Source organism: Mustela putorius, unplaced genomic scaffold (assembly GCF_011764305.1).
Source record: "Mustela putorius furo isolate JIRA1106 unplaced genomic scaffold, ASM1176430v1.1 tig00003870_pilon_pilon_pilon, whole genome shotgun sequence".
Lineage (NCBI taxonomy): Eukaryota > Metazoa > Chordata > Mammalia > Carnivora > Mustelidae > Mustela > Mustela putorius.
In genome coordinates, this window is record NW_025422022.1 from 8,135,831 (window position 1) to 8,161,905 (window position 26,075).

Sequence of the window (26,075 nt, forward strand, 5' to 3'; positions counted from 1 at the left end):
ACTTCTTCCTTCAACCACTTTCACTCTGAGGTTGCTGGTAGTTCATATATATATATATATATATATATATATATATATATATATCCAAGGAATATATCATATATATCATATATATATATCCAAGGAATGGAAACCAGTTTTATCACTAACCTGAAAAATATCAATTATCACAAAGTTGTTTCCAAAATCAAATAATTCATAATGCTTTTGGTTTTTCCACACTACACTTGTTTCTACTGGCATAAATTAACTCCGGCAAATATCATGAGTTACCATGCTGGCCAGTGTTTGAAAATAGGCTGAATATCAAAAATTCATTATGAACAATTAAAATAGAATATATCTTTGTTTCCATGTGATTAATAAATGACTTTAACCAATGGATTATAGTATATCATCATAGGCCTTAGACTTTCTATTTTTAACATCTTCCTTCTTTTTCTTTTTTAAAACTTAAATTCAATTAGCCAACATCATGAGTTTCAGATGTAGAATTCCATAATTCATCAGTTGCTTATAACATCCAGTGCTCATCACATCTCATGTCCTTCTTAATTAGGGTTTAGACTTTTAAAGGACAAAAAAAGTGGGGTTCAGGAATATTCTGACAATGCTTATATGGAACAAATGATTAAAATAGAGTTTTTAGAAAATAAATTACTTCCTGTAACAGTTAAAGGGAAAAGGAGAAAATATGGGATGAAACATGAAAACATGCTAACGATGGGGATTTTCAAATGCCTCTGTTCATAATACAGTGATAATCTGGCATAAACTCTTTCCATTTAATATCTAAACATCTAGGGATTCTAAACAAATGTTTGCCAAATATTTTCAGAATAATCATGTTAACTTTTTGGATGAATTATTTTGGTTTGATAGATACATAAAAAACTTATAAATGAAGATCACATAAATAGAATTTCATAGAAACAAGAACAAGCACTGTAATTTCACTCAAAGAACAGAAACTAAATGTAAATACTAAGAAAACTATAAAATATCATAGCACTGGTGCTTTAAACTGTTTAAATGTTGATAAGTGGTCATGTGATCAAAGCATTCCAATCTTTTCCAAAAGAAGGGCATTTTGTTTGTTTTGTTTTCATTTCCATGGTAAAATTGGGGAATGAGGTTGTGGGATGGGTGTATGATAACTGAGAGCAAAGGCTGATGATCAAAGTGTTAACAAATTGTGCTATAGAGGAAGATAGTTAAAGAGTACAGAAATTCTGTTATATGGAATTATAGAAATTCTAGGTTTTTAAAAATAAAATTGTCAGTGTGTACAGCCCATACTCCAAATCTGTAGTTATTCAGTATAACACTATTTAACAGATTATATATGATTTCTGTGCATGACCTTGACAGTAATCTAAAGAGGCAAGGAAAGGAAATTTAAACTTACCATGTTTATGGATAAATGCCAGCCCCTGCAATATTTGATACATAATATTTCTGATGACTGACTCAGGGAACAGCTTGTTTCTGTAAAGACAGGAACAAATAAACAGTCATGTAATTCTGTTAGCCAACCAACCAAAAGAAGAGAGCAGATGTTCCTCCTCCCTTGGAACCCCTGTTGGTTTCATGATCATGGTTAAGGGTGTGATTTATAGCTTTATAGTTGTTAAGGTTACACATTTAAAACATGACAATTAAAATTTTTGTCTGTTTTGATGTTTGATAAAAACTCAAATCCAGTAATGGATGTGTTGCACAGATACTCAGCTAAATTTTAAACTGTCCTGAGAGGAGCAAAGTAAATTGGAAAACTGATATCCATCAGATAAGCCAAGTGGTGGGCGCGTGGATGGTTCAGAGGTTAAAGCCCCTGCCTTCGGCTCAGGTCATGATCCCAGGGTCCTGGGATCGCCGCCGCCTCCTCTCTCTCTCTCTCTGCCTGCCTCTCTGTCTACTTGTGATCTGTCTGTCAAATAAATAAAAATCTTAAAAAAAAAAAAAGAGTTTTAGGGGCATAAATGCTTCCGTTCTATATTGTCTACTAGTACTATCCAGTGGAAATATAGTAAGAGCCACAAATGAGAACCACTTATGTATTTAAATTTTTTCTAGTAACCACATTAAAAAAAATACAAATGAAATGTGAAATTAATTTTTGGGGCGCCTGGGTGGCTCAGTGGTTTGGGCTGCTGCCTTCGGCTCGAGTCATGATCTCAGGGTCCTGGGATCGAGCCCCGCATCGGGCTCTCTGCTCCGCAGGAAGCCTGCTTCCCTCTTTCTCTCTCTCTCTCTCTGCCTGCCTTTCTGCCTACTTGTGATCTCTGTCTGTCAAATAAATAAATAAAATCTTTAAAAAAAAAAAAAAAAACAATGTTCGGGAAGTTAAGCTACCAAAAACAAGGTGTAAAAATACCACTTAACCTCAGATAGCTCTTTACCATGTACAATTGTTAATTGTTAAATTTATACCTTTGACATTAAATAATATTCAAACAATATCATTTTTAGTTCCAGTTAATTTAGAAATCTGGAATTGAATCACGAAATTCCAAAGTTGATCCTTTTTAGTGTTCATTTACTATTGCACTAAGCATGTCTAATAACAGATATATATATCTATATAAATATACATGGATCTATATTATTTTATATATATATAAATAAAATCTTAAGGAAAAAAATACACACATATATATATATCTTAAGGAAAAATAAGATATATATCTTGAGGAAGAAAACACACACACACACATATATATTTTTATATTTTTAAATTTTATATATATATACATATTTAAGTAATCTCTACATCCAGAGTAGGGCTCTAGCTTACAACCCCGAGATCAAGAGTCATACGCTCTACTGACTGAGCCAGCTAGGTGCCCCTTATATATTTTTTAAATCAGATAAAAGTATAACATTTCAAATATTTATATTTACTTAATTACATAATTTCTTTTTCTTCAACACATATATCTTAATATATATTACACATAAGTTTATCACTCCATACATTTTACTTATTTTATGTTTTTAAAGATTTTATTTATTTTCTCGACAGCGAGAGAGACAAAGAGAGAACAAGCAGGGGGAGCGGCAGGGAGAGGGAGAAGCTGACTGCCCATGCATCAGGGAGCCCGGGATCATGACCTGAGCCAAAGGTAGCCGCTTAGCCGACTGAGCCACCCAGATGCCCCACTCCATACATTTCAAAGAGCATAATTATTAGAAGCCAAAAATTTAAGATTGCCCGTCACCTGATTAAAAAACTATTCGGATTTTTCAGTGTTCTAACCCAGTCCTAATGCATTTACATGTATAACTTTTATATTAAGTATCAGTGTCAAATAATTATGATTTTGATTTCTGTTTTTTATCCACTCAGGCATTTTCATAATCTTCATAGCTGTCACCTTTAATGGCTACAAAATAATTCCATCAATATTATAAACTATAATTACCAATCTATTCTCCTAATCGTTACTTCTTTTAAGAAGTTTAAAGAGATCGGGCGCCTGGGTGGCTCAGTGGGTTAAAACCTCTTCCTTTGCCTCAGGTCATGATCCCAGGGTCCTGGGATGGAGCCCCGCATCGCATAGGGCTCTCTGCTCAGCAGGGAACTTGCTTCTTCCTCTCTCTCTGCCTGCCTCTCTGCCTACTTGTGATCTCTGTCTGTCAAATAAATAAATAAAATCTTTAAAAAAAAAGTTTAAAGAGATAAGTGAAGCATGCTATAGTCATTTAGCAGAACATACTAACTATAGTAACTGTGAAGATTATGTATCAGCATAACAAAATGCTTGTAAGTCAATCAATCAAATTAAAAAATGATCACCATTAAAATTGCAACTATGTAAAAAAAATTGCAACTATGTAAAAAAAAATGGCTGGGATCAAGGGCTAGAAAGAACTCTAGAAAAACAAACACTGATTTGAGGGGCAAAATTTTTTTTTAATTTTAACTGCTATTAATGTTTTAATGATAGCTTGTGGAACCTAGTATTTTTTGAAAAAGGAAAAAAATGATTAAAGAAAATTTCACTCACCAGCCCTAAGGATTACCTTGAGTGTGTACATGATGTGTATATGAAAGAAATAGAGAGACAGCAGTCATCGTTCCACTGGGAAGTTTATTTCTAAAGTATTTTAGGATCTTCTGTTGAACAACTCTGGCTTTAAAAGCAGGTAAAATGGTCATTAATCTCCCACATGTGACCATCAGTTACCACCAAAATATTAGCCTCCCCAAGCTCAAGGCAGATACCTGAAGCTCTCTTTAGAGATTCTGTTCATGGGTTTAAAAATGAAAATGAGGGGCGCCTGGGTGGCTCAGTGGGTTAAGCCGCTGCCTTCGGCTCAGGTCATGATCTCAGGGTCCTGGGATCGAGTCCCGCATCGGGCTCTCTGCTGAGTGGAGAGCCTGCTTTCCTCTCTCTCTCTCTCTGCCTGTCTCTCTGTCTACTTGTGCTCTCTCTCTGTCAAATAAATAAAATCTTAAAAAAAAAATGAAAATGAGAATTTCTTTGCGATTGGTAACACATTAAGTTTTATCGTTCACTTAAACATTCTAACAAATGAACTTATTAGATCCCTTCACGAAAACTGCCTCCCTTTTTTCATTCACCTTTCACAATTTGCTTGCGAGAGCAATGAAGGTAATCTCAATTTTGTTCACGTCTGGCTTTATTAGTATTAAAACTATAGAAGGATTTTGGGGGTGCCTGATTGACTCATTTGGTTTAAGGGTCTGACTCTTGATCTCAGCTCAGGTCTTCATCTCAGGGTCATGAGTGCAAGCCCCATGTTGGGCTCCACTGGGCAAAGAGCCTACTTAAAAAAACAAGCCAAACTATAGATAGATTTTTTTTCAAAAGTATAGATAGATAATGTGGTGAAAATGGTCAGAAAAATGATGACTATGAAAAATGGTGACTATGTCATCGCTGGTTCTTCTTCAAGGTTATAAAGGTAACAGCTGATTAATTTACATCCACCTCTTGGAGTGCTAAATCTGTACACTGTTAAGTGTAACATATTGAAGGGTTCCAAGGAGCTCACAGAGGAGATAACAGGGAAAACATTATAGTTTTTATAAAATAAAGACATACCTGTCTTTCATTAATTGATAGAGGTTTTCTTTCATATATTCAAATATAAAATAGAGATGGTCATTTTCTCTGATAACTTCTTTAAGTTTAATCACATTGGCATGATTGAGTTTCTTCAGAGACTGTAACACAGCAAATCAGCATTAAAATTCTTAAAACAAAGTTATTGAAGTCAGCAAAGTCTCATCAATCTCTATGATAATTACCTTAAGTAATCTTCCATTTCTTCTGCATTCATGAGTGAATTAAGTTTTAATGTCTATAGAACATCTTAGAATACCAATTTTAAAGTAAGCAGTAATTGTTTTAAATAATGAATGTAAGTACAAAAATAAACCAAGCCAATAATACCTGCCAAACATTTCAATCTGTCACTTTTTTTTCTCAGTCTATTCACTCGGCCTAAGTTTTTTCTGACTTAACTATGTGAAGTTCCATACAAAGGTATCCAGAAATTTATGCACATAAAATATACAAAAACATACAACATAAAATAGAAATGGTATGTAGTAATTAAAAGTTGTCTTTCCTTTGATAACATGAATTAAAATGCTCTTAAAAAAGTGAGTATACATTGAAATATCAGTGTATAGTTTTTTCTGTTGTCCTCTACTGACATTCGGGAAAGAAATGAGAAATTACTTTGGAAGATAAAGAAAAAAAAACATAAGAAATACAATTATCTTTGGAACGTTTCCTACAAAGAACAGAACAATCCCTTTAGCTACCGTCCTCATAAATAAGACAGGGTGAGGCAGAGAGAAGGCCTCCTAGGGTTCTTTATACCTGTAGGATCTTACCTTAACTTCTCTCAAGTTCATACATTCATCCCAAGAATAGAACTTTCTCTTCATTCTGAAATCAAACAAAAAAAAACCTAATGTACAGGGACAGAGGATTTGAAACACAACTTATGCTGTTGGCTTTCTTACACTAGTATTCACTTTGGGTAACTGTGATCTTCCCTCCTCCTTAAAAGGAAGTCCCCTCTCTTCTGTATATCTCAAGGCAGTTTGGTACAGGTGCACGATTATGTTCTATCTGAAATTCTGCTTTAAACACAATGGTGAAAGGATTACCATTAATCTTCCTTTCTGGGTGCCTTCCCATATTTCCCTCATCAGTTTAATTGTGCTTTTCTAAAAGGTCCCCTTCCAAATTTTCTCTTTCTAGAACTTAACAGATAAATATGAAACACTAAAGTGGAAAGGGGAAGAAAATCACAAACACTGTTAGCAAATTTAGTGATGTAACTTGAACTGAGGATTTCTATATCATTACCTCTGCTTTAAACAAGCAGCCCATAAAGTTAAGTGATTCAGGTCAACAAAAATTCAGAAGCAGCCAAACTTTAGAAATAGTTCTTTTTAAAATTTTTTTTCTTAATTTTTATTATTGAAGTTTAGCTGACATACAATGTTACATTAGTTTTAGGTATATAACATAGTGATTCAACAGTTATGTACTTTATGAAATGCTCGCCATGGTAAGTGTAGTCACCATCTGATATTATTACAATATTATTTACTCTATTCCCTTTGCTCTACTTTTTGTCTCTGTGATTTATTTATTTCATGACTGGAAGTTTGTACCTCATAATCCCCTTTACCTATTTCTTTCATCTACCCCCCCCACCCTGCAACCACAAGTTTGTTCTCTTTATTTGAGTCTGTTTTTTTATTCATTTATTTTATTTTTTTTTACCTTTTAGATTCCACATATACATGAAAGCATATGGTATTTGTTCTTCTCTGACTTGTTTCACATAGCATAGTACTCTAGGCGCATCCATGTTATCATAAATGGCAAGATTTCTTTCTTTTTTATAGCCGGATAATATTCCATTGTATATATATATATACCAGATCTTCATCATCTTTATTTTTTTTTTAGTTTTTATTTAAATTACAGTTAGTTAACATATAGAGGATATTAGTTTCAGGTGTACAGTAGAGTGATTCAACGCTTCCATACATCACCCAGTGCTCATCATGACAAGCACCTTCCTTAATCACCCCATCATCTGTTTCTCCCATCCCCCACTGCCCCCCTCTGATAATCATCAGTTTGTTCTCTATAGTTAAGAGTCTGTTTCTTGGTTTGCCCCCTCTCTCTCTTCCCCACCCCCGTTGCTTGTTTGTTTTGTTTCTTAAATTCCACATATGAGGGAAATCATATGGTATTTGTCTTTCTCTGACTGACTTATTTCACTTAGCAGAATACTCTCTAGCTCCACCCATGTCATTGCAAATGGCAAGATTTCATTCTTTTTATGGCTAATACTCCTTTATATGTATCCTTTATACACCTACACACACACACACCCCACATCTTCTTTACCCATTCATCTATTAATGGATACTTGAATTGCTTTCATATCTTGGATATTGTAAATAATGCTGCAGTGAATATAGGGGTGCATATATCTTGTCAAATTAGTGTTTTTTCACTTTGGGGGAGTAATTAGTCAGTAATAGAATTCCTAGATCATGTGGCAGTTCTATTTTTAATTTTTTGAAGAACCTCCATACTGTTTTCCATAATAGTTGTACCAATTTATAATCCCAGTGCACAAGGGTTCCCTTTTCTCCACATCCTTACCAATGCTTGTTATTTCTTGTCTTTTTAATTTTAGTTATTCTGACTAATGTGAGGTGATATCTCATTGTGTATTTGATTCACATTTCCCTGATGATTAGGGACACTGAACATCTTTTCATGTGTCTGTTGGTCATATGTATTTCTCTTTGGAAAAATGTTTGTTCAGGTACTCATCCATTTTTTAATTAGATTATTTGTGGTTTTTGGTGTTGAGTTGTAGAAGTTCTTTATATATTTTGGATACTAATCCCCCATCAGGTATATTATTTGCAAATATCTTCTTCCATTTAGGAGGTTGCTTTCCTGAATTCTGTTCTCTATTTTCCCTCTTCGATCCCAATGTTACCATTAGAGATAAATATACCAAAAGTAATAAAGGTAACAAAATAATTCCACTAAACACCACAAATAGAGGTTTGTTTTTTTTTATGAACATTTTTTTAGTCACCATGCAAAATGAGAGACAAGAAAAAAGAGGATTTATGTTCTAAAAAATATTTCTTCAAGTAAAGAAATAACAAAGCTGGATTATGAAAACAAGGACCCTACAAGCACCTGGGTGACTCAGTCAGTTAAGCATCTGACTCATGATTTCTGCTCAGGTCATGATCAGGTCATGATCTCAGGGTGGTGGGATCTAGCCCTGCCTCAGGCTGCACACTCAGTAGGAGTCTGCTTGAAATCCTCTTCCTCTCCTTCTCCTCCCTTCCCCCCATCACATGCTCTCTCTCTCTCTCTCAAATTTTTAAAAAATATTTTAAAAATTCCTATGTGCCCTACTGTTTTCACTTAGTAGTATAATCTCCTATTGAGGGGTTCTAGAAGATTCTCAGGAAGCTTAAAGTTATCTTTATTGATTAAACTAATTCCTATAGGAATTATTCAGAGTCCCTTCAACAGTGTAATACACAAGGGTAAGGAAATGAGTAAAGGAATGGCAGCACAAAGAACTGGCAGCATGCCATGGTCATTACCAATGTGGGCTGTGGAACTGCCTGCTGGCTCCAAACCCTTGCTTAGTGACTCACTGAGGTATGACCTTGTACAGGTTCCCCATTGACCGTTCTGTGCCTCAAATTCCATAGTTACAAGTAGAAATTACTGCATATGAAGAGCCTATTGCAAATTGCTTAATTCAGCGCTCAGTAAATACTGGTTGTTCTTGTTTTTACCAGTATCAATGATCAGTTATGACAGACATGAAGGGCATCACTGCTCTTATTTCTAAAGCATCCTTAGTGAATGAGAATTTCATTTATTCTCATTAAGGTGCTAGAAATTTATGGAGGTTTAAGAAATTGATGGTTTACAAGTTACTTACCAAAAGATACATTTCTATGCTATAGATTTATAAATATCTTGCTAATTTGATAAGGCAAATCTAGCACAATGTTAAATTTAAATGTCAATTTAAAAAAAACTCAATTCAAATATAGTATATAAGAGAAGTTTAAGAAAATGATCAAATCCATCCAGAACTGTGCATATGATGTTATTATTCTTATAAATTATAAGATTTTTAAAAATCTATTTTTGAGACACTAGATAATATATTCCTTCTTCAATTTCATAAAAATTGGAATTTTTATTCTATTTGAAACTTTGTACTAGCTGCATCCACATATTCTAATATTCTAATATTCATTTCTTCCCATCAATTACTACTACTCATCAATACTGCCCTAAGGCAAGGTAAGTGTCTATATGCAACAAATACTGAAGTTTCCTTATAAAACAATTATCTAATTTCTTCAACCAATGTGAAGAACCTAATTTTAAGAAATTAAGCCAGTTTGTTAGAATGATAGGAAAAGGCACCTCCTTTTAAATGTCCTGCCTTTTTCTCTTTCATTTATTCATTCATTCAACAATTACTACATGCCAGGGTAAGGTACAAATGAGAACCAGAGACGGTTATCATGGCACCTCCCATTAACACAAAATAGGCTTTAGACTAGTGAACACAAAACAGACAAATTATATTAAAAAATATAATGGCCTGGCCTTTTTGATAAAGCGGTATGTCAGTTGTGACCCGAAAAACAGAGGGTACCAGCAGGGGAAAAACTGAAAGACTGAAAAAATAGAAGTTTTACCCAGACAGACAGAGCTAGAAAGAGCTGGCTGGTCAAGGAAATAAAAGACCATTTCAGGCTGATCCTTGTTAGTAATTCCCTGAGCTAATTTTCCTATCTATTCCCAGCTAGTGATCTGAAGAAAAGGATAGTACTTTCCTAGGTCACTGTTTCTGCTCTGCTTTTTCTCCATAGCACTTACCATCTCTAACGTCCTCCTCCTCCTCAAATGTAAGCTCCTTGAAGACACCCCTACATGCTACACCAATTTTTGGCATATAGTAAGTCCTCAATAAGTATTTACTAAATGACAGGATGAATTTCTATACCCACAGTTGGACTCATGAGGAACTATCCCACAAACAGGAGACCCTCCAAAATAGAATTGCCTTCCAAGTCCTTAAAGAGCAGAGAGCTTAATAAATATTTTAAATTTAATGAGATAAGAGGATCTTACTACCATCCACTAGAATGAATTGTTACAGCCTTTTTTTTTTGTTTGTTTTTTTTGATGGCAGCAGATACAAGGTTTCTTGCCAGAGATAAGTTAAAATTTCAAAAAGAAGATTTTCAAAAAGTACCTTTTATCTTTTTCTTTATAGTGTTCTCCCAACTTCTAACCACTCATTGCCAACTCATCCAAGCCAGTTTGAGGGCATTTCAAGACTGCTCAGAAGGCTTGCCCACTGCTTACTGAATCAAGTACAGACTTTCTTCCCATGTTCATGTCTGAAATTATAACACTCGGACATCTACCAGCTACCATGCCACACCCTGGTTTCTCCAGGCTATCTCCCTACTGTGCTAGTGCTCAGACTCTTCTCCATTTCACTCCTCAAACTTCATTCTTCTGATTCTTCTGCTTAAAAGGCTTTCAGAATGAAAAATACCTTCGCCCAGATAATGCTTCCCTTCAAGAGGACATGCTTCTTGCTCTTTGAGGATTAACGATAATGCAGCTCTTCACCTGCTACACAAAATGTATTCAACATGGAATTCTTCATCCAACTTGGATGGATTTAAAGTGTTATTCCTACAATATTTGTGGTCTGAATTCTCAGTGCCTTAAGTTTTAGGCCACGAAGCACAAGATGATGGTCCTGATCGGATATTATGGAATGTAGGTTGTTTTGGTAACAAATAGGGATACATTGAGAATGGAGAATACAGGGTCTAATACTTCAAGCCAAGTTTATTGCTTTGCCTCAGACTTGAGAGAAATGGCATAGTCTTCTGTATGACTCTTGCAGGTCAAAAACCATCCTAAAATTATGTCTGGTCAAGAATTTTAGGAGTAATGAGTGAACATTCATATTGATAAGCCTGCTGGTAGCCTGTCTTCATTGTTCTTCACTCCAAAGAGCTGCTCCCTTCTATATATAAACACCTTGCTGTCATGAGGAATGGTTCTACCCTCTAAGATCTCAGCCTTTCAGACTTCACACTCTGACCACATCCTCCTGTCTTTTCTCCATCATTACCATTGGATAAAATGTATGTGTCTACTTGTTCCACACTTGGCTTTGCCTGCCTCCTCCTCTAGCTTGGATCCCATGGTCAGCCTTCCCACTCACTGTCCCCCTCAAGAGCACCTATATATTCTGATACCCCCCCCCCATTCTACTACTCCTGCCCTGCCATCCTTCAGTCTCTGCTCTCCATACAAATCCGTGAAGACTCTGTACAAAGTCACGTACATGCTGCCAGTAGCTCTATTTTAGTATTCATCGCATGTACTCAGGGATTCTGAGAGTGGGTTCTTTTTTTTTTATTTTTTTTTAAGATTATTTATTTATTTATTTGATAGAGATCACAAGTAGGCAGAGAGGCAGGCAGAGAGAGAGAGAGAAAGAGAGAGAGAGAGGAGGAGGAAGAAAGCTCCCGGCTGAGCAGAGAGCCTGACATGGGGCTTGATCCCAGGACTCTGGGATCATGGCCTGAGCCGAAGGCAGAGGCTTTAACCCTCTGAGCCACCCAGGCACCCTGAGAGTGGATTCTGAGAGTACTGAGAAAAACCTTCTGTGACTTTTTTTAGCAACTAAGTGACACGTACTCCATGACTATTCAAAGTTCAGTGCCTCTACTACCCCCATTTTTTACTACTCCTTGCCCTGCATTCTGGCTTATCTCCTCTTCGATTTCACTAGAACAGCTCTCACCACAGCCACTAATTATACCATGTTCTCCAAGTCCAAAGAACACCAATATTGGTTTGGGTACCAGAAAGCCATTTCTAGCTTCCTCCCGTTTGCCTCCTAGTATAGAAGCTGGAAGAGTAGATTCTCACCTCTCAGCCTCTCTTGTACATAAGGGAGACCATCTGATCCATTTCTAGCCAATAAGATGTAAGGGGAAGTCATCATGGGGCTTCTGGGAAACAAGTTTACCTAGAATTTGAGAGAAGGGTTTGCTGGTATCATTCTCCCTTCTTCACACCCTGAACCACACATGTAATGCCTGGAAATGAAGTAGTCATAATGTGACCACTAAGTTACATGCTTGAGGGCAAATAAATGCTAACAGCACAGTATGAATAAGATGGAAAAGACCTAGATACAGTTCACTGGAGTCATCAAAATCCAGATTTCCTGATATGGAAGAAAAATAATCTACTTATTTAAGCCATTGGTTCCATCACTTGCTATTAATTTACATACTTGTCACTTAAAGCAAGAAAGATTCCTAACTAACTTAAATGCTTTTCAGTCATTAGTTTTTAGTTGTCTTCTAGTTGAGCACTTCTTTATATTTTTCCCTTGGTTCCATATATTTTCTACACTCTCCTGGTCTTCTCCCTACTTCTCTGGTGGCTTTTTTTCAGGCTTCTCTACAAACACCTACCTCTTCCAAGGCCCATTTCTTTTTTCTTTTCCCCCAAGGCCCATTTTTATATGCTGGGATTCCTGAGTGTTCCCTATGAAGAGCTCTTTTCTTTTCCTTCTATATAGCTTCAATTAGCATCTGTAGACTAACAATTCCCAAATCACCAGCCCAGACCTGTTTTGAATGCAAATATTCAGTTACCTGTGGGCCTCTTAAAGTCATCATGTCCAAAAGTGTATCCCTAAGCCTGGGGTCTCCCCTGTCATGGTGAATGGCACCACCAACATGCACTTAAGAATCCCAGGAGTTAGTCTGGACTCTTGCACATGCTTTACTCCCTTCCCTCCAAGCTCAGTGACCAGGCCCTACAGAGCCTATCTCCGAAATGTCCCTTGAGTACTTTCACTTATGTCCATACTCAATGCAGTTTTTCTAGATTAGGTCACTGCCACCTCTAACCAAGATGGCTGCTTCAGTCTCCTGACTGGTCACCTTTGATCAAGTATCCACTCTTTTGCTAAAGAGACCATTCTGAAGCAATATTTGATCACACCAACAACTCTCCTGCTTAAAATCCCTCATCACCTTCTAGTCAAGATAGACAAACTCTTTAACCTGGCTTCATGGCTTCCCTCTTTGGCACCAGGTCCTTCCTCTGTCCCACTCAGAATCTATACTCCAGCTCCTACTTCAGTTCCTCAGCCCCAGGCAAGCCTTCACATTCTCTCATCCGGGCCTACATACATATTATCCTTGCTGCTTAGAACATTCTTTTCCATCCTTTTTTTTTTTTCTAATTAAAAAAAAAAAAAATCTTATTTATTTATTGGAGGGGAGGGGCAGAGGGATGGAGAGAATCTCAAGCAGACTCTACGCTGAGTGCAGAGCCAGACTCGGGGCTCAGTCCCACGACCCTGACATGACCTGAGCCGAAACTAAGAGCTGGATGCTCAACCGGCTGAGCAACCAGGTGCCCCACCTCCTCTTTTTCTTGATACTCTTTTCTCATTCTTGAGATTTCTCGTTCTACGGGAAGTCTTCCAGCATACTTCTTCGGCATCATTTCTCTGTCTCCACTAGGACCGTTATTCCCACATCATCATAGGACTTAATGGTATTTTGTATTGTAACTTGTCTAATTTGTCAGTCTTCCTCCCACATTGTAACTCCTCTGTCTCCTTCCCATTTTGTCCTGAGCACCAGAGTAGGAGCTTCACAAGTGTGTGCTGAATGAATATGGAAATTTTCTTCAAGTCTTCCCCATGATCCCTCCCCTTCTCATTCATTTTTGCTGCATCCTTCCTGAAGTTAGGAACGCCATCTGGCAGACTCTGAGTTGACTATCCAAAGCCACTCTTCTCTTTGTCTTTATGATCCCAGCTTCTCTACAGGGAAACAAACGCCCAGCTAAGTACTCAGTCTCCCAGCCTCCCTTATAGCCAGGTGAGCTGTGTGACACACTTCCGGCCAATGACAAGTAACCAGAAGTCTTCTGGAGAGGGGTGAGGCAGCTATGTTTTGAAGACAGAAGAACCTAGGTCTGGGTTAACAGCATGGACAAGGTACTGGCCCTGGGCTGCCTCCTTCAAGACTTTTTCTTATGTGTGAAAAATCCCCGTCTAAGTAACTTTTGGTTAGGGTTTCTATTTCACATACCAAAACATTCCTAAATTATATACTTATGGCTTCTTCTCAGCCCTCAGACCTCTTACCCTTTTGGACCCTTCAGTACTTTCAAGGTTTTATCTAGGTCTATGCTGGTATTCCCTGTCTTGTGAAATGGAACAGTGAGACAAACACATGATTTTGCCATCCACAAGGAATAATGTGCATTTTGTTAAACAAAATGGAACAATGGTAATAACCTTACATGATTCCACCAGACCTAACCTCATTCTCATTTTTTTACCCCTTCCCCAGAAGCCACAGCTTTCATGAATTATATGTGTGTCTTTCTAGTTCTTTAAAAACATTTATATATAGTGCTTGCTTCAGCAACACATATACTAAAAATATTTATATGTATACATTTATTTATGCATAATGAAGTATTTGCATGAGTTTATACAATGATTTAATTTATAAATAAAGATGGTATCATCTCATTTTGGCTAATACTGATGCCTCCTTTTTTTTCTCTTATGGCATTCATTAGGATCACCAAAGCAATCTTAATTAGTAGGAATATAGCAGGCAGTCTGGTCTTAAAACCAACTTTACCAGCAGTCCTTCTAATATTTCACATAAAGATGATGAATGTTTGAGTCTTACCAGGTTAGGGAAGCTTCTTTTTATTCCTGTTTGCTAAGAGCATTCTTCCCCCAGTCACGAGTGGGTATTGAATTTTATTAAGCCCATTCAGTAAATACTTCATTTCAGTTATGGCACATTGTACATTTATTTGACAATAATGGCTATTGACAATATTTTATAAAGTTATTTCCTTGTATGTGTAATGCTTTAGATCGTTTTTCAAAGTGTTTAACATTTGGAGAACATTTGTTAAAGCATTTTAAATTTTAGGTGGTATTATGGACATTGGGGAGGGTATGTGTTTTGGTGAGTGCTGTGAAGTGTGTAAACCTGGTGATTCACAGACCTGTACCCCTGGGGATAAAAATATATGTTTATAAAAAATAAAAAATTATATTAAAAAAAAATTTTAGACTGTCATCATTTGGTTGATGTGGTAATCAGTCTCCAGGACTCATTCTGGAAGAATCCAACTGCCATGGCATTAGAGGACTCACACAACCCTCCGTGGAAGCCTTTGTGAACAGGCCACTTGTCAACCATGTGAGTGAGTGTTGTGTTGTGGGCTAACCTGTGTCCCCCTCCTGACTACACACACAAATTCATATGCTGAAGTCCTAACCCCCAGTACCTCAGAATGTGACCTAATTTAGAGACAGGGTCTTTACAGAGGCAGTGAATTTAAAATGAAATTAAGGTGAACCTGAATCCAGTATGACTGTTATTATAAAAAAGGTAAATTTGGATACAGAGAAAAGCACAGAGGAAGACCATGTAGAAGAGATATGGAGGGTGCCTGGGTGGCTCAGTGGGTTAAAGCCTCTGCCTTCAGCTCAGGTCATGATCCCAGGGTCCTGGGATCAAGCCCCCCATTGGGCTCTCTGCTCAGTGGGGAGCCTGCTTCCCCACCCCCCGCCCCGTCTGCCTCTCTGCCTATTTGTGTTCTCTCTCTGTGTCAAATAAATAAATAAAATCTAAAAAAAAAAAGAAGAAGAAGAAGAAGAAGAGATATGGAGACACATGGAGAGAAAATGCCATCCGTCAGCCAAGGAGAAAGACCTAGAACAGATCCGCAGAAGGAAACAACCATGCTGACACCTCGATCTTAGACTTGTAGCCTCCAGAACTGTAGATCTGTAAGTTGGCCTGGTTGAAGCCACACACAGTCTGTGGCTGATACCTTGTTACAACAGCCTGTTCTTGGCTAAACTGCCCCCACCAAATCCATACGTTGAAGTTATAAATATCCGAGTGTGATTATATTTAGAGACAGACTCTAAAGAATCAATTAAGGTTCCGTGAGGTCTTTAGGGTGGGTCCTCATCCTCTATTACTCGTGTTCTTAAAGAAGAAGAGATTAGGCCACAGACTAGCACACAGCAGAAGATCCTGTGAGGACACAGGGAGAAGACAGCCATCTACGAGTCACAGAGAGAGGCCACAGAAGAAATACCCCCTGCTGAAAGCTCATCTGTGACCACGAACCTGTCAGAACCATGAAGAAAGAAATCTCTGTGTAAGCCACCCATCTGTGGTACTTCGTTATAGCAGCCCAAGTTCACTAACCCAGGGAGCCACCTTCCAGGGGATGCTGTGGTCCCTGGCCGGCCTGCAGCTGACTGCCACCTCAGCAGACACCTGGAGCCAAAACCATCCGGCTGAGCTACTCCTAAATTCCTGATCCCCCAGAACCTGGGAGTTCAGAACGGGTTGTTTCCATTTTAAATCACCAAGCCTTGAGGGGACGCCTGGGTGGCTCAATGGGTTAAGCCCCTGCCTTTGGCTAGGTTATGATCCCAGAGTCCTGAGATCGAGTCCCACATCAGGCTCCTTGCTCCGCAGGGAGCCTGCTTCTCTCTCAGCCTCTGCCTGCCTCTCTGCCTGCTTGTGTGCTTGTGCGCTCTCTCTCTCTCTCTCCTTCTCTCTGACAAATAAATAAAATCTTAAATCAGCAAGCCTTGGGGAAATTTATTAATGTATAATAGATAACAAATACTGTAGATTCAGAAGAAGTAACTAAGTTAATAATAGTTAATTCTATTTCATTGGTAAGCTTAGGAGAAGAGCACATACCCTCCAGAACTCAGTTTCATATATGAACACCATTTGATTTTGAGGCCCGTCATTTAAAGGAAATAACAAACTCTACTCTGCACTCAACTTTAAATTCTAAACAATCTCCAAACATGAGCTTCCGTTTCGGCTCCTAATTGTAGAGCCGGACAAACCAGAAAACTCAATCCATGTATGTGGGGACAAGCAGAACTCCCTCCTGGCAGTGTCCCTCCAGAATGGCATTCCCCCATCAGCTAAACAAGCGCGGGGGCTACACCAGAACTCTTTCTAAAGGAAAGGAAAGATCAGAGCTCCAAGCTCGGCAGTGTCGCACACGGTACCTCTTGATGGCCACCAGCTCCCCAGATTCGTTACTCTTGCCCATCAGCACGCTCCCGTAGGTGCCGTCCCCCAGCTGTCTCATGGTCGTGTATCGGTTCATCTTGGAAACACAGTGCAACAGAGGTTGTCGGTTGAAATGACTTCTTTGTTGAATATAAATGCAAACGCTTCTTTATTTTGGGTCTTTTTTTTGTTTCTTCCCCTCAGACTGCTGTTGCTACACCGGTGACAGGTTTGTCATCCTTAGACACAAGATCTTCCCCAGGATTACAAAGGTTCATGAGATAGAGAGATATGGAATCTGGCAAGGAAACAGTGCTTCCATTCCTACGAACACCCTATTAAAAACAAAACAAAACAAAACAAAAAACAGAGCAAGAAGAGAGAATTTCATTAAAGAAATTTCATTTCATTAACTGGTAACCTAGGCACAGGGAAGAATTATAATATGCATACCGGTAGGTTAAACATTTGTCAGTAAGTCCTTTGTGCTATGTGGAATGGGGTTCACATATAACAGACTGATAATGTTCATTTATGACTGCTTCATTTACGTGGTGCCTGCTATTTATGCCATTATATTCAGTAAATACAGGCTTAATGATTTGTAGGATTCCTTTTACACTGAATATAATCTGTATTATTCCAAGTCAGACATTGGAGAATCAGACAACTATAATATCTATTCCTTGAATCACTTTTTGCATTACGTTTAATTTGGCCCATGATCCCTTATATGTGAAAGCCCTGGGCCAGATGTGTTTGGAATCCAGGAATCCGTACATTTTAAGAAAAGTAATATGGTGGATATAGCATAGGTCATGTAACACCTCCCAAGCAGCATCTTAATGTAGCTGCAGAAAACTGTTGAAAGTCCACAAAGTAAAATAAAATTAAGGAATGTCCACAAAGTAAAAAATAAACGCTGGCATCACAGCTTGTATTTCATGTTACGCTGTATTGTTGCACAAATTTATTTTAAAACGGTCATTGTTCAGAGCTTTGTGAATTTTGAAACAGATGAGGGACTGTGGGTCCGAATGTATTAGAAAGGTACAGGTTTCGGTAGGTCCTGATTGTATTACTGCAACTGAAGAAAAACAGAACACAGTGCTGGCTTTCCTGTGTGCCCCATTACGACGACATTCAGTAGTTTCCTCCCATTATTCCCTCTTACATCTGTTTCAAGGAGCTGCTTCTCATTTCATTCTTACACTGCTTTTAAACATCGCTGTCATTCTGTTACAAGGTTTTATGGTGAGTTCCAGATGGTAACAAAATGCTCGGCACCATTCAAATAATTTGTTTTATAATCTGATGCTTCATTCAAAGATTGCTTTGCCTTCACTGTAGTACTGTTTCATTGCCACCAAATAAAATTATAGAAACTGTTTCTCTATTATATGCAGAAATTTCGGACCCACAGGATATCAAAGTACCTATGACTTCCAAAAGCAGGCTTTCAGGAGGAAGAAGCAAAAAGTGCAAGGAAGGACAATAAAACTGTGTTGTTGCCTATTACAGAGTGGGTTCATCCACAGGAAAGGTTGGAAGAACCCTGTGGGACTTTTAAGGAACAGGGTGGGGGTGTATTAGGGTTTCATTTACTTTACTTCACATAGATAATACCCCCTTGAAAGTTATGTGTGAATTAATTTAGGCTGTGATAACTGTGGCCAGGATCTTAAAAAAGAGGTCACAATAGTAGATTCTGTATCTATTTGGGTATTCTTTTTCAGCTTAAATCTGACTGACGGATGCCAGCAAATGATTCCCCATTTGCCTGTAAATCGAGTTTTCTGTAAGTGATCTTTACAATCTACATACACATGGCATCGAAATATTAAGGCATTTATAGAAAGGAAGTCAACGCCCCTTCCCTATGGTTCCTGACCCACACATGTATTTGTTTTTCTTAATTTTTTCCTTTTTCTGCATAAGGAAATTTATTTTTGAAAGATCTTCCGGGTTTTTTTTTTTTAGATTTTATTTTTAAATAATCTCTACATCCAACATGGGGCCTGAACTCATGACTCCATGAGGTCACGTGCTCTTCCAACTGGGCACCTCTGGGTTGTTTTTTGTACTATGTGTTATGATTAAACAAAACACGGACTAAAATGCACTTATCCTTATTTAGAATTTTATTAAATCAATATTTTGCCATTTGTTATCGACAGTGTTTAATTGTTTGACCTCTTTTCTAGCTTGTCTCACTTAAGGTGGCATACACCTCCCTTTTAAGGAAAAGTGCTGTCTACAGGTTTACTGATCCTTTCTGGATAAGTAACAATACAGAGAATATATTTGTCTGTAAGGCCACAGTGTTCATCGTATCAGTAGGATTGTAATCTATAATATAATGTGTCGATAATCAATCAGAGAATCAATGATGGAGTCAGTCTAGTACTTCATTAGGTTTGAGGCTGCTTGTTTTTTGTAGGGTAGTCCCCAACTTCTAAAGAACCCATTCGTACTGGCTTTTACAATCACTGATGAAGCCAAAGGAACTGCCCCCACCCCCCAATTTCCCTCAAAACCATGCAGAGTCTGCCCCACAATGAAACCTACCCCCCCACCTCCACTTAAAGATTCCTAACCCATTTCCTTACCCTAAAATACCAAGATGCTAATGACCAAATGGAAATTGCAAATGTTACTCCTTACCCGTACTAGACCCCCAAGGCTGTATCTGGCTCTATACCCCGAAGAACACTATAAAAATAATAGGCCAGAAACAGTGGAGGGGAAGAAAGTAGTGCAGGAGGAAGGGAGGAAGTAGAGCTAAGACAACTAATTTCTTAATTCAGAAATTCAGTAGGATAATAGCATCATCTTTTCTTTCATGTTAATACCTAACTGAGGACTACCACTGAGGGTCTGATAGGCAGGAAGTAATGTAGGCAATTCTGGAAAAGGACATTTTGCTTGAGAAGGGAATGAAAGAGGGAGCTGGCCAGGTGGGAACCCAACGGCAGAGGTGAGAGGCTGCAAGAAACAGTCCAATTTTACCTCGCAGTGACTTAGCCTCTAAAAGTGGAATTAATTATCTCTTTATCTTCCACTGTTAGGACCCTCAAGCACCACCATCACCAGTATTATCAGCACTACAGATCATTCACTCATTGATGACTTTCGCATTGGCCTGGAAACCCAACCATTTTTGGAGAGGAAATTATAAAAACTTCATGCCTAGCCTAACCAACCACTTTCCAAATAAACCTGGAAATACAGTTCGTTTCAAGTGAGGGTGACTACAGCATAAGGTCTACTTATATCCAGGGAAGAATAAACAGGGGACCCAGCCATTTCTCAGCTTGTGTCATTTAAGGGGTGGCGTGATGAAGATTATAGATTTTAAAAAGGTCTAATTTGGGGCTCTCAGAGAATCTGTCCAGTTTAAGCCTACCTAACCTTTAAGTAAAATAAGTTTACATACTATACTCCCAAGCAAAAACCTTAGAGAGGACTCTTTTGAGTCATATTAATTACAAAACAGTTTTCCAGGGTTAGAAGCTGACCGTTTCAGCTGTCCCTGTATCCTCTGGATAATATAAAGACAAGAGCCTCATGTAAAGAGGCACAGATATCCAGGTGAAGACTTTGTTTATTTTTTAATCATAATTCCCATGTTTCAATTCACACAAAGAACTACTTTAACCGGTGTACCATAGCAAACTGCTAAACTAATTACTAGTCCAAAGCAATAGATGTAAGTTAAGAAAACAGAGGCTGCCTACAGGTCCTCAGTTCACACACAATAATATTTCTCTACAGGTTACATTTATTCTTCTCTGTTGATCTACAGAAGACAAATTATGATGAACAGAGATGTAGTAACATGACCTCTTATGTATGTGACTATTTCCATCTCTACAGCTGACTCTTGAACAACATGGGCTTCAACTGTACAGGTCCTTTTATATGCGGATTTCTTCCAGATTGATACCAGACAGTACTGTAAATGTATTTTCTCTCTGATTTTAATAACATGTTCTTTTGTCTAGCTTACTTTATTGGAAGAATACAGCACATAATACATATACAGAATATGTGTTAATTAACTGTTTATGCCATCAGTAAGGTTTCTCGTGGACAGTGGGCTATTAGGTTTTTGGTGAGTCAAAAATTATACTGGAATTTTTGACCATGTGGAGGTTCACACTCCTAATCCCTGTGTTGTTCAAGGGTCAAATGTCTGTATATTTCCATTTATACGTTCACACATACAACAAGGTAGGACAGAAGTCAATGTAATACAACTATGATCTTTAATTTAGCAGAACTGTTAGGAACTTGGAGTTTTCTACAATTAACCTACAATATTTAGTGACTCTCCTATGGCTAAACAACGTTATAGTTTGATTTAAAGAAAAGAGATTTAGAGCCTCAACTATAGACCTACATTAAACAAATACCCTTATAATTTCTCTCCCATTATAGTTTTCTTGTTTTTATCTAAGTGCACGAGTACCATGTATTTAAATGCGCAATTACTGTAAACTTAAACTGTATTCTCAAGGGCTTCTGCCAGCTAAAAGGGATTTAGACAGGATTAAAGAAGATTAACACAGAGGACAAATGGAGGGTAAAACTTGCCTCTGCCAATCACTGAACAGATTACCTTTGGAACTCTTCAGCTCCTCTTTGCAGATCCTACTGGAACGATATCACTCCAACGCTGGCATTAACGTTTTTAAAAAATAATAACGTTTTAAAAATCACTAAGTTGTTTAAGAGCAAAACAAATAAAGATCTCAAAGTCACCAAGACGCATGTTTTACAGAAATTGAAAGGAGAGCTTTTAGAGTGGAACAACAAAGATTGCTTGTTTAAAAGAATACCGGCATTGTGCTTCGTGCTAACATTCACACATTATTCTGAAACGAAACAAAATAAAAAACCACCCCAACGAAGAGATGAAACAACTTTGTGCACGGCCAGCTTTGCACAGGCAGTTAAGGGGCCGCCTTGGGGGCTGGGGGGTTGGTGTGGGGGTCTCCCTTCCCCAGACGCTGCGGTGAATTGGGGCATGGTGGACGTAAAATTAAGTCCGAAGGCTGGAGAGTAAATTGTTACTTTGGTTCAAAGAATTTCGTTATCATTAGGACAGATGTGTGCTCTTTTAAAATTATTATCTAAATATAATTAATCTCCTTAAGAACTGAAATTACAAGCCCCTAAAATCAGTTTTATTGCTCCCCACTTCCCTGCCCCCTCCAGACTCTGTCCCTAAATTAAAATATCTTATCTGCGGTAAGAAAGTTTTCATCACGCCGGCTGTCTCATCCTTTTTCCGCAAACTAAGGCCCTTTAAAAGACTCCTGGGGCCGGGGTCCTGCCGATGTACCGGAACGGGTCGTCCCCGGGCCCTGCGGGTGATCCCCTGGCACCCCGGCAGCCGGCAGCCGGCAGCCGTATTGGCGGGGTTACTGCTGGGAGCCCCTCAAGGCCATCCTGCGCCGGGATTCCCTTGGGAGTCATTTGGGATGCACGAATGAGGGCAGAATTTAGACCCAGTTTTCTTTCTTTTCCTTCCTTTTTTATTTTGCAGTGGTTCTGAACTCAATTCCGCTACCTGCCCGGGACGCGATCCCGCTTCTGACTCTTCACTCCTAAAGTAGTTTCTCCCTCACTCCTGTCACTCCCAACTCCCGGCAGTAGAGCGAGCGGTGGACGTGAGGGTGGAGGGGAAAGGGCGAGGGGCGTAGGGGGATCACAACGGAGAGGGTCCGGGGCGGGGGTCCTCACACTGAGGGATGCCCGCCGTCTTCCTCCCGCCCGGAATCTACCCTACGATCAAGGAACACGGAAAAGTGGCCCAGGAGACGTCGGAGAGCAAGAACGAGGTGGGCGCAGAAGGACCCCTCCCCACGCTTCGCCCTCGCCCCCCGCCCCGGTCCTTCTCCCCCCAGTCCCTCCCCCTACCAGTGTCCAGAGCCCTTCTCTCGGCGGAGGTTGGCCCTGGTAGGACGCGGCACCGAGGGGACATGCCGGGCGGGCCTCTCTGGACAGGCTCGGGCTGGATCGGACGGAGGGTGGCAGCCCCGCAGCCCGCAAGGGATTACCTGCCCAGCACCCGCCGCTTACCTCTTTCGCTCGCTTGTGAAGCTCCGGCGTCTTGTGTGTTTCGTCTCCTAGGAAACGGCGGGGGCGTGCGCAGGCTTCCGCGCTTCCTGCCGGCTTACACCCCGCCCACTGCGGGCGTGGTCAACCCGGACATATCCCGCCCCGTTTCGCAAGCCCCGCCTCCCTCAGGGCAGGGCTTCCGTTGACACCCGGGCGCCTAGAGAGCTGGCGTTCTTTGTATTTGGGGCTTGGGAAAAGTCTTGGTTACCTTTACAGATTTTTTTGTTAGAAGTTGGTTTGTTTGCCCTTTATTCTGTTTTGGTTTTGCTTGGATTCGTTCTACAAAAGAATTTGATTCGTTAAATCTGGTTTGCAGACTTGGAAAGGGCAGAAGAAAGATACACATGTTGACCCGTACTTAATTTGCTTATGCATATACCACCTGGGGGAAATTTGCTCTCGGTTTGCAGTCCCTTGTGTCAGTCAGCTATTCAGGTATGTGTTACCTCCTAGGCCACACTTCTAAGTTTGTTTTCATTTATTCATTCAGAGAACCTACTAAGTACCAGTTAGTTGGTAATTCCAAGATAAACTAATGTCTTTGTGTAAATAAATGAGTAAATAGTAACTAGTCTAGAGTTGTGAGAGGAGGAAGAAACTTGTGTTACTGCAAAAAAAAAAAAATGTCCAGATTGCCTAGCGAGAGGGTCCATGAATCAGAAGCATGAGAGATGAGGCAATGATGTATCCGTTTAGTAATCATCTATGAGGTATCCACCCCGGGCTTGGCACCAGAATAATGCCAAAGCAAACGAGACAGTTATGCTCATGGCCCTCTTGCAGTATAAAGAAAAATAGGCAGAAAAGTAAAAAGCTTTTAAAGTTTACATCATGGAGGTCTTATATGCCTAATTATGAAGTCTAGGACTTACCATGCATTGATGGGGGAACTGATGGAGATTTTCCACAGAGGAGTGACGTGTTCATATCTGTATTTCAGAAGATCACAAAAGCAACAGTGGGCAGGGCAAATTTCAGCAGCGAGTCTGGAGGCAAGAGAAGGAAAGGCAGGTGGTGGCAATTGATCAGGAAGAAATGATGAGGTTCTGACTGCAGCAGGGATGATGGAAACAGAAGAGAAAGGGACGGAATTTAAGGGATATTTAGGGGTTTTGTTTGTTTGTTTGTTTGTTTGTTTTTGACAGGCCCATCCAGCTTAGGTGAGTGGTGGACAGTGGTCTCCAAAACTGAGTTGGGAAATATTGGAAGAGAAGCAGATGTGTAGGTGCTGTATGGGAGAGATCATAAGGGAACTTGCGAAAATTTTGAATTTGAGGAAAATCCAAATGGAGGTTAAGAGAGGGTAATTTGAAACAGATTTATAATTTAGGGTTGGAAGGGCTGGAAACACTGGAACTATAGCTAAAGTCCAAGGGTGTGGGTGAGATAAACTAAGAAGAAGGGAAAACTGGGATTCTGGAAAACTCTTTGAATACTTTAAAGGGTGGAAAAGGAAAATGGAGATGTGGGAGAAAGAAGGACCGGAAAAGAAAATTCAGAGAAGTAGTAGGGTGGTCCTGAAAAAAAAAAAAAAAAGATGTTTCAGAATGAAAACAGGTAGGTTAAAAAAAAAAAAAAACAAGCATAGAGGAAATCAAGAAGAGGATATAATGGTAGACTAGATCCTTTGAAGAGCCCTTTAGATTTGAAACAACTCCATCATGCTTAAGGCAAGGTTTTTAAACTCGTTGTTTCATTAGGAAGAACAGATCTCCAAACACCCCCAACTCCTGATACACAAATAAGAACAATAAACATATGTGAAAGGCAAAACGGGCCCAAAGGCAAATCTACCTTCAGCACAGCAATAAGAAGACAAAGCCCTGGACCAGTGACCATGGGCTGAACCAAAGGCTAGAAAATTAACCAGACATACTGGGAAGGGACCAGAATGGTCTCAGGGCAGTAGTGCCATCCAAATCCCAGAAGAATACAAATCATCTCTGGAGAAAGCATCTTTAATTTAGGCACCCAGGTTTTTCACAAAATATCAGCTCATAACCACATGAAAAATGAACCCCCTCAAATGAGAATTAGCAGAAAAAGCAATATGTTTAGACCTTTGAGGGTTTCAGAAATTGGCAATATCAGTTTGAATATAAAATAATTATGTATGGAAAGTATACAGGAAAGGATACAAAATCACAAAAATGAACAAAGATTGATGAGGAATATTAGAAAAAACTGCTGAAAGTGAACATAATAATCACTAATGTACATTTTTTGAAGAAGCAAGTAAGTTCAACAGTGTATCGGAACTAAAGAAAGAATTGGGAAACTGGCATGAAATCTGCAAAAATCACTTAGAATGTAGCACAAAGACATGAGGTAGGAGATGGTCATGACAGACTAAGAGATATGATGGAAAAGACAAGAAAGTCTAATATATATCTAAGTAGATTGAGAATAAAGAGATTGAAGGAGAGGCAGTTTTTGCAAAATCAGGGCTGAGTACTTTCTAGGATGGATTCAAGATAAAAATCCACAGATAAAGAAGGGACAATGAATGCCAAGCAGGGCAAGTTAAAAGGCAATCACATTGAGACACAAAGTAGCAAAACTGCAGAATGCCAAAGACAAAGCAAACTTAAAAGCAGCCAGGGAGAAAAGAGAAATGATCTATAAGAGAAGAGCAATTAAACTGAGGGCAGACCTGTCCATACTAAAAATGAAAGCTGGAAGAGGACATGAAAATTCCCCTTCAAGAGGCACCTGGGTGGCTCTG

The 26,075-nt window shown here is 39.0% G+C and overlaps 1 protein-coding gene across 5 annotated transcripts in view; it reads right to left on the reverse strand.

The window, feature by feature from the left end:
• Nucleotides 1-23,392, reverse strand: part of MAK (male germ cell associated kinase) — a 57,364-nt gene extending 33,972 nt beyond the window's left edge. For 3 of the 5 annotated variants that reach the window (XM_045066993.1, XM_013056835.2, XM_045066994.1), the window contains exons 1-5: nt 23,150-23,301; nt 17,221-17,559; nt 5,873-5,927; nt 5,073-5,194; nt 1,409-1,488 (exon numbers count right to left, since the gene is read on the reverse strand). In XM_045066993.1, the coding sequence (XP_044922928.1) occupies nt 1,409-1,488; nt 5,073-5,194; nt 5,873-5,927; nt 17,221-17,321 (358 nt within the window). In that variant the 5' untranslated portion in view covers nt 17,322-17,559; nt 23,150-23,301. The other 2 variants (XM_013056834.2, XM_045066992.1) reach the window with 2 other exon arrangements.
• Nucleotides 23,393-26,075: the final 2,683 nt, after the last annotated feature.